The sequence below is a fragment of the Malurus melanocephalus genome, unplaced genomic scaffold (genome assembly GCF_030028575.1).
Source record: "Malurus melanocephalus ecotype Western Australia unplaced genomic scaffold, MMel_1.1 scaffold_475, whole genome shotgun sequence".
NCBI classification, from domain to species: Eukaryota; Metazoa; Chordata; class Aves; order Passeriformes; family Maluridae; genus Malurus; species Malurus melanocephalus.
Window position 1 is genome coordinate 122,413 of NW_026623707.1, and position 12,404 is coordinate 134,816.

The 12,404-nt window shown below is 44.2% G+C and overlaps 1 protein-coding gene across 1 annotated transcript in view; it reads left to right on the forward strand.

Moving 5' to 3' along the window:
* The window catches only part of LOC130582271 (receptor-type tyrosine-protein phosphatase T-like), a gene marked incomplete at its 5' end in the record, with an annotated part of 168,371 nt that overhangs the window by 121,039 nt on the left and 34,928 nt on the right, over nucleotides 1–12,404 (forward strand). The window contains one exon of the mRNA XM_057380883.1: nucleotides 9,035–9,308. Within this exon, the coding sequence (XP_057236866.1) occupies nucleotides 9,035–9,308 (274 nt within the window). The remainder of the gene's footprint in view (nucleotides 1–9,034; nucleotides 9,309–12,404) is intronic.

Below are 12,404 nucleotides of genomic sequence, written 5' to 3' on the forward strand. Positions count from 1 at the left end.
TGTGTGACAATCCTGCAGTTCACCAAGTCCCTTCAAAACTAAGCATATTTTTTGCACAAGAGGAAACATTATTTATAGGGTGTATCCTTTGGCATAAAAAAACCCCTCAACCTTCATCAGCATCAGCTCCTGCAGCTCCTCAGGGATCTGTCAAGGTGGGAAATCTGCATTTCCTTCACTTTTACTGGCCTACCCACCAGGAAGGCCATGGAACATTACATTTTATATTACACTGTCACATCTTTTACAAAAAAAACCCCACCCACCAGCAGCAAAAAACCCAAACACCCCAAGCAAGCCACAAACAAACAAACTCCCTCCCCCTACACCTTCCAACAGAGTTTTCCTTTTTTCAGGCAGCWGTGGGAGTTGTGTGTGAGGCTGCAAAGGAATTTCAGACAAAGCATCCTGGCCGTTTGTTACGGTGACACTGGCAGGGTGTTTTCCTGCAAATACAAACATTTTGTTTGGGTTTGGTGGTTTTTCCAGGCTTGACACAGCTCACAGTTCCCAAAATAGATGGCACTGCCATCAGTTRCTGCTGCTGCCTTGGGASAGTTCAGTCCCATCTCTCTCTCCTGTACAGGGATCGTGCTCTCATCAAACTTCCTCACTTTTTCTGGAACCCGTTTCAATCACCAGAGAAATTTAACAAAGCTTGAAATTTTAGCCATAAAGGAGTTTGGCATTTTGAAAAGCTGTGACTGCAAAGAGTTTTATCCAAGTGTGAAATCGCTACCTTTTGTTTCACGAATTGCAGGCTCTGACATGCYCTGGTAGTAAATCTGGAGCACTGATGTGAGAGTGGAAGAAAATGTGAAGAGACTCTCTTCCCAGCCTTCTTGATTAATAAATGGATTTCATTATTATTGGCTCTATCTCAGCAGGCTTTTTTTCCATAGCAATGGCAGTAATTACAATCTCTTCTTCCTATGCCATTTTTTACGAATTTGGCTGAATTTGAATATTTTTTTTTTGGTATTCTTCAAYTTGAGTGAATGTAGTAGAAGAGTTGTTTAATTTAAATGACTGTTAAAAGAACACGCAAAAATAACTTCAAAATGAAGGCTCTGGTGTGAATAACTTTGCAACACGAGAGACTATTTCCTCAAGTAGCATCACTATTATCAGCTTTATTTTTGTGAATGCCTTGCAGATGCGAGCAAGCTGATTGATGAYAGTGCAGCCCAATATTCATAACAGGCTACTTTTGGAGTCTTTGAAATAGCCAAGCACATTGCAGGAGGTGACACTGCAGAACAATCTCACTTTTTTCTTATTTTCTGCATGAAGCTGTTTATCGAAAGCAAACCTTAAACTTCAGCATATTGTATTCTGCACGGAGCTGTTCCAGAGCGCAATGGAAACAGTAGCAATCTTTAATTGATTTTAATGTGCTTCGAATCAGTTCTTAAATAGACAGAAAATTGCAGAACGGAGCACTGGGTCCTGTCAGYGTGTCCTGGGTGGCTGTGAAACGCAGTTCATTATGTTTTGTAGATTAGTTTCAGAGCTTCTGATTAAAAACGCTATTGGAGGTACCGAGGGTGACATTTTYGAAGGTGTGAAGGCAGTAACTCAATTTTCAGGAATATTTTGGCATCTGTTTGCACCTAGAAAACTTTATGGGCTTGGAAATTGTCTGTGGGGTCAAYCCTTGGCAGCCTGAACATTGGATTGCAGGAGGTGCCTGGCCAGGGAATATTCACCCTTAGAGCCCAAGGAAAGCAATGCTCAGAGCAGTGAGCCTCAGCCTCTGTGGTAGTTATCCCTTTAGTTCTTGGACATATTAGGAGAATCTGTGTTATATAAAGTGTTTTTAGACTTGGTTTGTGTTGAATTTTTACAAAATATGCAGGTTCATGGTGGGGCTGGAGGCGCTGTTGAATTTGCCTCATTGAGCCCCGTAGCTCACGCAGATCCCCGGCGCAGGAAAGACACACAAGAGGCAGGCAGGCAGGTCCAGGTGCTTCTTTATTAGTCTTCTCTTCCAGCTCCTTTTGCTATAGTGATATTCAGCTCTCTATCTTCTGTAGTGATATTCAGCTCCGTCCCTCTGACTGCTACTGCATGCTTTTTATACACTTTCTTATCTTTACCGGGTTTTGAGAAATGAACCAATCAGTGAGGTTTTAGACAGATTATATAACCAGAAAAACTCTCACACATCACGTTCCAGTCTCTAATTGGTAGATGTTTTCATCTGTCCAATCCCGTCCAGCTCGAGTCTGCCTGTTTTGACCATGTCTGAGTCCAGGCTGCTTTCCAGCCCAACCCCCACACATAGCTCTAAAAATGGCCAAGGCCACGGCAAGGCACATTGTGACAAGGATCACATTCACACTTTAACACCACCATTTTTTAGGATAAACTGTATAAACTACTCATATGTGGAGCAGCTTTCTTCAAATYCCCCATTATTTTACTTCTTATTATCTCTGTGGCAGAATTCAGGCTATTATCCCGATATCTTTAAGAAGGGGAAGTAAAGATGTTGATGTTGCTCTTCCACCTCGGTTTGCATCACTGAAGGCAGCTYGGCCATAAAACAACCATCTGCACATCCAATGGTTAATCTGAATTCTCAATTCTAAATTTGATGTCACAGCCATCAAACCCTCTGCCATTGCAGGATCCTGGAGCTGGCTCCAGACTCAGAATAAACACGATGAACCTTCATGGATACATACAGATATATTCACATTGGCTCAACCAAATTGAACAGGATCAGAAGTAAAATGGAAAAGCAAGTGATAAGAAAGCTGGTGCTCATTATCTGTAGCCTGGATTCTTGTGTTGTCCATTGGAGAAAAGAAGCTGAAGTGGTTGTAGGTTCCTCTACTTCTTGTACCTTTGTCTTTATTCATGTGCAGCCAATGCCTTTTCTTTACCTCTGTGCAGCACTGACCCTTGTGGATKGATCAGACAGGATTTGGGGTTCATTTTCATGGTCTGGGCAGCCTTTTTGGAGGAGCTGGATCTGCTCATTCCATGGAATAAGTGGAGGAGTGGAAATTCAATGTCCAGCTCCATGTCARCTGCTGCATCCCACACAGGGAGGTRCAAATCTTTTCCATCCTTCCTTCATTTGCTATTTTTTTGTTCCTTCATTCTTTGAATTAAAAYATCCACTAGCAAGGAAAGCTTTACTCACTTATTTCCTGTAGCCTAGCWAAGTTATTCTGAAATTAATGTGTTCCATTTGAGCTAGAAGTGGGAAGTTCCTGTTTCTCTGTAGGATGAACAACAAAACCTCCTCACAGTAGTCTGCTTTAAAAAATGCACTACAAGATCAAGCTGTACTAATTGCCGCTTATTTTCAGTCCCTGGGAGMAAATATTATTGGAAATAATATATGGCTGATAATAAATTTATGTGCTAAATCAAAATATATTAAATCTTCATATGATGTGAAGGAAACTTTAATAACGAGATTGGTCCAGAGGGAGTACTCAGCTGCTAAAACATTGTTTCTTTTAAGCTTTAATAATTCAGGTGAGTGAATCACTATAGGGTTACAAGGAAATTATATTCCTTTTCCCACCCCAGYATTATCAAGGGAAGAGTGAAGGTTTCACCTTGGTGATGAGTGCTGTGTCAGGATTCCAAAGTGCAGGGTCCACATGTGGGATGTGGCTTCATGGAGAGCTCTGACTCAGCTTCTCCTCCCCACATTCCTGCACATCCTGCATTCAGACTTTGAGACTGGTATAAATACTTAATTTGTGGACAAGTGTTCGTCCTCAAAAAGAAATCAAGAGCAGGGGAAGGAGAAGCCTGAGGCAAACAGATCTCCATCACAGAAATGGGCTGTGACTTGGAGTGTTGATTTTCTTTTTTTTCACACTGAATAGGGAACTCATCATTTAAAAAAATTACCTTGTAGATGGTGATAAGGGCACCTTTCATTCCTCTGCAGACAACATCTGTGCTGTGGCCCATTATGGTGGGTGCTTTTATCAGTGATTTACAGCCCAGCTGTCAAAAACTTTAGAAAGCTTCTATTAAATTGATGTGCATTTATCTCTCTATGACCTTTGAAAAKCATAAAGGAACCCAGTTTTGGCCTCCTTTTCTAATCAGAACATGCAGCTACACACAGGGCAGTCAGCTCCCCAGCCTTCTAGGAGGTCAGGGGTTTGTTTTGTGGCCCAGATTTGAGAATCCCTCGAGAGCTCTCTGGAGAGCAGAGCTGGTGGATGTTTGGAAAGCAGTCCCCTGGTGTTTTTTATGGGACTCTGCAGCATTATTTGGATGTACCAAGGAGGGCTGGGGTAGCCCTGCAGCACAGGCACATGTGGGTTTGATTGCTACATTTCCAAACGTGTCCTGCTGTTAAAAACAGGAATGCAGGAGTTAATGCAGTCTGGCTGTGTCATCTTTCATTTCGCTGTTATCTCATGTGGSAGTTTTAATGCTCTGTTTGTGTTGTCTCTTTTGATGTCATTTCTGTGTGTGACACYGACACTTGTCTCCAGCTGGGCCCTGCAGCCCAGGTATTGATTCCTGCCAGGAGAGCCACGTTAGCTGCTGCTGGCTGCAAGAGAGCTTTGAAACCTGAGGTGGGCAGAGCCCCAGGAGATCCCCGCACTGCCTGCCTAGTACATGGAACAAGAGCTGTTAGAATAGTTTGGATATCTCCTCCTTATTTTTATCCTTCCCTCTAGCACTGCTTTTTGGAAAAGCTCTCCTCCTTTCCCTGGGCTGAAATCACAGTGCTGTTACAAAATTGTCAGGGGTCGGAAGMTGCAAATGGCAGACCCTGCTCAGCYCTGAGCCAGAGATGTGATTGCAGCTGAAGGGCTCTTTCAGGGCCAAAGGGCAGATCCTACTCTGCTAAGAAATCTCCCATAAGAATGATCATTAAAATCCACATTCAACATAAAATTTTCACTTACAACAACAAAAATACAAAAAACCCCAACTAAACTAAACTAAACTAAACAGACAAAAAACTTTCCTTCCAAATATTCCAACACAAAACAAAAGGACAAATTACACATGATCCACCCCTAGAACCTTCACTATCATTCTACTTTAAAAACATAGCTTAATGCTTGTTTTGCCCATTATTTTCTCCCAGTTGGTATTGGGAGAAATCTCCCAAGAGTCTCCCTGAGTGAGTGCCCAGTCACAGTCTTGGGGATTGTGGTGTATCCCACCAAGTTCCCATCTTCTGAGCAAAGTTGAATTAATTTTACTCTTCTGAGAAACACTGAAGTAATGCAGATGGTTTGGCTAAACTTAAGGGTGGGTAATTGGATGTTTGCTGTTCAGAATTCTCATGGCAATTCCATTTGGGTGTAGGATTGCTGGGTTTTGCTCCAAGTTACAAAAGCACCTCAATGCAGGTGTGGAAACAATTGCTGTGCTTTGCAGCACTTCATGGGTTAATGCAGAGAAGGTGGTCTCTGAAAATGCCCCTAAAAGCAGGAAGGAAAATTTTGCTCCTACATAAAACAGGAAGAAAAAATCATAACACACACACACACACAAAAAAAACCAAAAAAAAAAAACCCAAAAAAACCCAAAAAAACCCCAAAAAAACAAAAGGCAATGAGAGCAAAGAGAAAGTGAGTCTCTACCAGTCTATGTAGTAGCTGGCGTGAACTGGGAGTCCTGCCTTTCTGGGGGGTCCAGACAGATCCAAATACTGGAATAAAACCAGAAAGAGACTCAGAAGAACCATCTGGGAAAGGAACCTGTGCTCAGAGTGATAACCTGCAGCACAAAGTAAGCTTTGAGCTCAGACACACTTGTGGCTGTTGACCACTTCTCCTTGGAGAGTGGCCTCTTGACCATGGCCAGATCCTGAGAAAGTGAGGCTGGAGGACAAAGGAGCACAAGCCAAGAGCAGGCAGAGATGAGTGAGCTGTGTCGATGTGAGCTGGGTCTGAGGGAGAACAGTGCCATGGATGCTGTCAGCCACCCATCCAAGGGTCACCAGAGGAGGGTTTTTTAGCCAGAGGGAGCAAGGGCAGCAGTGCTAGTTCAKATGCCTGGTTCAGGGAAAAGGAGGCAGTTTTTGAGCAGGAGGTGAATGGGATTTTAACTTGAACACAGATGGGATTAGTGTTACACCCCAGCTGGATGTTAATGAACACACCATTGTGGTTCCAGAGGTACCTTGGTTYGTTTCAAAAGAATAAACATTAAAAGTAAAATTTCATGGCACTACAAGAGTGAGCGAAGATAGAAAGTGTGGTAATGACCAAGTGGGAAGGAGAAAATGTGAAAGAATAGAGGCAAAAATCCCCRTGACTGGGTTCAGTTTAAAAAGTATCTGTGACCGGGTTGTGCACGTAGCAAAACTCTTGCTCATGACAGAAAAAAGTGTAGTGCTGTAATGATTAGGGAAAGAGTTCAGTTACCTGGCAGTTCACATCCCTGGGAGCTTCCCCTTCTCCAAAGGGGAGAGTTCATGGCTTGCAAGAGAATGAGTGTCACCCTCAGGGCTGGGAAAAGAGGATGAAGAAACTCTTGGCCTCTGTGTAGGCTGAAAAGAGATTAATAATGTCTGTACTTGTATATTTGTGTATATGCCTAAAGGAAACATTTTCTGTGACCAGAAAATGCAWGGATTGGATTAAATAGAAACAGAGCGTTTTTAGCTTAGGAGGCACGTGGCAAATGCCCATAAAAGTGTCAGCTACAACTGTGCACAYGGCTGAAAAAAAATGACAAACTTTCCCAGCAGTCTGGATTATCATTGCCAGAGRGAAGGGTCAGAATAAGAATGAACACTGCCAGTAAACAGTGATCAAAACAAGAGCCCAAGAGCTGCTATTGCTGAGCTGAGGGTTTGTATTGAACATTGTATTTAGGTCCTTGCTTGCAGCTCCCACTGCAGCCTCAATGCTAATACTGAGAGAGTTGAAAAAGTGGTTTTACTTTTTAAAAATTGCAAAATAAATATCAGAGGAAGTCTAAAATATTTTATTAAAGGCTCYGATGAGCTGCAGGATGAGGACAGCTTTCCCAAACGCTGATGGGACAYCATTAAAGGCTGCAGTGCATGCAGCTGCTGCTTCTGCTCCGTTAGCAAGTGCCAGTGTGAGGAGAGCTTCAGTCCTGAGTAATTCAGGAATTGCTCGTGCTTGTAGAGATTCGCTGGGTTTGTGTCTAGCACTGGGAGCCAAAAGGTTTCCAAGAACTTCCACTACCAGCAGAGCCCGAGCTGGATCCCTACGGAACTGAGGAGATGGGGATTCACCAACAGGAGATGGGGATTCACCAACAGGAGATGGGGATTCAGGAACAGGAGCTGGGAATTCACCAGCAGGAGATGGGGATTCACAAACAGGAGCTGGGAATTCACCAACAGGAGATGGGGATTCACCAACAGGAGCTGGGGATTCACAAACAGGAGATGGGGATTCACCAACAGGAGATGAGGATTCACCAACAGGAGATGGGGGTTCACAAACAGGAGATGGGGATTCACCAACAGGAGCTGGGAATTCACCAACAGGAGATGGGGATTCACAAACAGGAGCTGGGAATTCACCAACAGGAGATGGGGATTCACCAACAGGAGATGGGGATTCACAAACAGGAGATGGGGATTCACCAACAGGAGCTGGGGATTCACCAACAGGAGATGGGGATTCACCAACAGGAGCTGGGGATTCACCAACAGGAGATGGGGATTCACAAACAGGAGATGGGGATTCACCAACAGGAACTGGGGCTCGCTTCCCACAGCAGCACTGATGAGCTGTGGCTGTGGAGACATTTCCCAGAGCAATCTCTCCTCATCAATGAGCCCGTGGAAGCCGGGACAATGATACACCGAGCCAGTCCCCATCTTTGAATCGATCTCCCCTGTCTGCCTGAACAAAGGGCCAGCCTGACAGGCGAGGGCAGCGCCTCTGAATAGGCTGACACAAAGTGAAATGACTGCAGCCCTATCGCTCTTTGTSAAGTGTGTGAGTGGTGTTAAACACACAGCAAACCTGGACTGTGGTGGCACTGAACCCCAGGGCTTTGTTAGCTGTCTGAGGAGGGGGAAAAAAATCATTAAAAAAAAAGAGAGAAGTTATTTGAATGTCTTTGAGACTGGAATAGTGAGCTAGAAAGAACAAGATTGCTATTATATATCATAATGGCCAAAAGCTAGCAGGAGTCAAAAGGGATTGCCATTTCATAGAGTCGGGAAGAACGTGAGAAGTTGCTGTTTCTTGAAACAAAAGTGGATTGAGAGGGCTATAAAGCCACCTGCTCAGTGTATGAACAGCCCTCTGGGGATGGAGATAGAAGAGAGGTGCCAATGGGAATTAGAGAGCTCTACATTGCAGGATATCCCAAAAAGAGATCACAGAATCCCAGAGTGGTTTGGGTTGGGAGGAAATCTAAAGATCATTCAGTTCTACCCCCTGCCATGGACATGGACACCTTCCACTGTCCCAGGCTGCTCCCAGCCCTGTCCAGCCTGGCCTCGGGCACCGCCAGGGATCCAGGGGCAGCCACAGCTTCTCTGGGCACCCTGTGCCAGGGCCTCCCCAYCCAGATATGGAGGAGGGTCCTGATGTGCACAGAAAGTTATGAGAGAGGGCTAAAAAAAATGATGTTCTTAGAAGATTCTTTTTGGCCTAAACTGTTTTTTGTGACCTGACCCTGTTTCCCAAATCACCTGTCACCACTGGCACCTCCTCATCTCTCCTCCACTGCATTCACCTTTTGGCCTGAGCAAACAGTTCCTGTTTCAGTTTCACAGCTGAAGAAGAAATCCTGTGCTTTCCAACACTCAGCCCATTAAAAGCCTATTCCAGGCTGGATATATTATTAGTTACTCCTTTTCCTAAAGGGTGCCATGATTGAAATCTACTCAGATTTTCACCAAGGTTTGTCTTTGATTAACTCAACGAACAGAGCACAGCGACTCCGTGGCTGCCGCTGCTGGTGTGCCCAGAGCTGTGCGGGCTGCTGTGCCTCATTTCTAACTCTGCTGTACTCTTTTCCTTTCATTTCTGGGAACATTCCCGACACCCAAGGCTCTGTGGTSTCTAACCTCCCTTTTCTCTCTCCCTCCCAGCGTTTACCAGCTCGTGGTCAAGGAGGAGAAGCTGCAGAAGGCGCGGCGAGCCGCGGACATCATCGAGTGCTTCTCGGTGCCCGTGAGCTACAAGAACGCCTCCAGCCTGGACTCCCCGCACTACTTCGCGGCCGAGCTGAAACCCATCAACCTTCCCGTCACTCAGCCCTTCACTGTGGGCGACAACAAAACCTACAATGGCTACTGGAACGCTCCCCTCTCCCCCCTGAAAAGCTACAGCATCTACTTCCAGGCTCTCAGCAAGGCCAACGGAGTAAGTGCGGGGGGAACTGAGCTGGATCTGTGCATGTGGCTGCCTCTCTCTGTCCTCCTCCTCATCATTCTCCTTTCTGCTCGATTGGATGCTCGGTTTAACATCTTCTTATTGCCCTCTTACAGAAATCTGATGAAAATCAAGCATKCCATTACTTGTCCTTCACTCAAATCTCTCTCTGATGCTCAGGCCCAATGAGAAATCCTTTGAGGACCTTGATTCTGTAAAGGCACATGTTGCCATGGGATTTACTAAACGAGCTGCTTAGAATTTAGAGACTTTTTTTTTTTTTTTATCCTTCCATAAGCACGAATGTCAGAGTCGGGGCTATTGTGCTTTTAAAAGACATAATTGCAGTATCTTGATGGCTCACAGAGCTGGTGATTTTGGAGATGTTATGAATTTGGATTACCTTGGCAGCTCRCACTTGGCCATATCATAATGCAGAACTCGTGGTTGGGAGTTTCAGCTTGAGGAAGTCAAATCCTGCAGCGGGGTCTGTCTGTCTGTCTCACCCCTTTGGAATGTTGTATTTTTATATATCCTTGCTCTGGGATATGGGGTTTGAAATACATCCTGCCCCATCCTCAGCTCAAATGACACACACACAGTGCCAGCACTGAGCCCAGCCCACCATGGGAGAACAGGAGGCCTCTCTCCCCTCTCCTGTTGCACTTGAGGATAGTTTGTGACCTTTCCCTCTCCTGTTTCAGGTCAGTTCAGGGGTGTCCAGGTCAGATCCAGCCCCAGTGGGTCACCTTCCTCCCCTTTCCCCCCTCCAGTTGTTTTCTATTAATCTATAAAACAAGAGAATTTGACACTCTGGCCTCGTGAAGAGTCTCAGAGTCTTAAGGAGGCATCACAAATTTGGGTAGCAGAGTCTGCTATCAGCAGGTTTGTCAGTACTTTCAATTTTAACATAAATAAATTCTCCATGATATCACCCCTGAGAGAGCCAAGTTAAAAAAAAAAAAAAAAAAAAAAAAAAAAAAAAAAAAAAAAAAAAAAAAAAAAAAAAAAAAAAAAACAAAAAAACAAAAAAACAAAAAAAAACAAACCAAAAAAAACAGTCAAAGGTAAATGTTGCAGGCTTTTGTGACTTTTCTACCCAAAATGCAGCCGCCCATTGCAAAGGTCTGTGATGGTTTCACAGGCTGGCAGTGCCAACGAGTGTTCACAACACATCTCAGTGCTTTACACCCTTCATTTATCAMCATTTTCCTGCAGAGCTTCAGCTGTGTGGCTGACAAGTCTAAAATCTCTTCTGCACTGGGCTCGTTTTCACCTTGGTTTCCTTTCTAGCCAACAGTTTCCTTCCAGCACTGCTCAATTCATTCAATTTTTGATTTGCCTTCATGAAGGAAATTGTGAAATATCTGTACATATCTCTCTGTTTCTAGTTAGTTCCCCCATGTGTGAGAGTTAATTGCCGGAGAATGGGTCCCGAGGGAAGAAAGAGACTTTATTTGCTTAAGTACAATATAATATTCCATAAATGGGTCATGTGAATGGAAATGTAGGATTCCTTCCTYGTAGGMTTTCCTTCRTTGTAGGAYTGTAGGATTTCCTTCMTTKTAGGATTGTAGGATTCCTTCCTTGTAGGATTKTAGGCTGAATCCTTGGCAYTCWGGATTCAGGCAGCACTGATGTTCCTGCTTTCCCTGCACCTCTGGAGCTGCTCACTCTTCATTCCAGGTGTTAAGGACTTAAAAAAAAAGGATGACTTGCCTGAGCTGTTCTTACAGGAACAAGATTGGAAAGTGTTTTTAAGCATAAGTTAATCAAAAGAGYCTTTATATGCAACAACTCATGGTTTATGGCAGGATGAGAAGTATCCAGGCAGACACAGTAAATTCCTATTWGAGAAAGCAATTTCCTCCCGAGTTAATAATTTATATTTCCACAATATATGCTTATATATCCTCAAAGTGCAGTGCTGTGGGTAAAAGTACAGAGGAAATGCCCAAGAGTGGAGCGTGGATCTTCAGAGGAGGAGCTGGGATCCTTTCTGTTTCTGGGTAAAATCATGAAACCCCATATTTCAAACATTAGGGTCAATTTGCATCCAGCCTTTTGCARCTGTTAATAGCAATTTTTTTATTCCATTCCCAGAATTATTTACAGGTATTTTTCGAAATTAAGGGTTCTGGGTTTATCCTTGTCTTTAATCTGAGCAGCTTTGGCTGKYYTYMAAAAAAWYCTWMYKRWWAWTWMMRSTGCAACATGRCATTTCCATYCCTGGAAGTGTCCRAGGCCAGGCWGGATGGGGTTTGGARCAACCTGRSMTAGTGGGARGTGTTCCTSTCYATGGGAKYTGAAACTGGAAGATCTTTAAGGTTCGTTCCAACYCAAACCATTCCATGATTTTTGATAATGCACATCTTCAAAAAAATCTGAAACAATAACAATTTAGCACAATTAAAGCAGAGCCTTATGTTCCCTTACACATGAAAAAACTTAACAGAACATTGCCACTCATTTTTTAATTAGGGTTTTCCATAGTTTCATTAATCACTGACAGYRGTGGAATGGTGAAATTTCTTTYCACACCTGGAACCTGCGACGAGAAYCCTTCGTGCATTGAACCAGAACATCTTCCTCTGGAAACACAGGGCTCTGGGGAGAGCTTAATTTGAAGAAACAGCCTGGATTTGGTCAAAGAGCCTGATTAGGAGGAGGTTAGAGCATTGCAGGAGCTCTGCATTGTTTGAGCTCCTCTGTACATGGAGGGCTGAGCTCATTTGGTGTTCCCGTCTGCTCTGCAGCCATTAGCTCTGATTGTTACAGTGAAAGGAACATAATTAACAGCTGGGTGCAAAAACAAGTGTGGCAAATTGCTGCAGCAGCAGATCACGAGCTTTTCTGCCTTCTCTTGTGCACTGCTGTGCTTGCTCAGAGTCTGAATGAAGTGGCTGTCACTGGCTGGGCTCATTTTTGGGCAGTTGGGTGCAGTTTGGTCACTGCTGCTGCCTCTGGGCAGGAGTCTAAGCAGAACTAACAGAGACAGAGCAGCTTTCAGCTTTGTTCGACAAAACACTTCCAAATTGGGTGAACTTCCCTCCCAGGGACAGCTGACAGCCAGATGCTGAGCTGAAA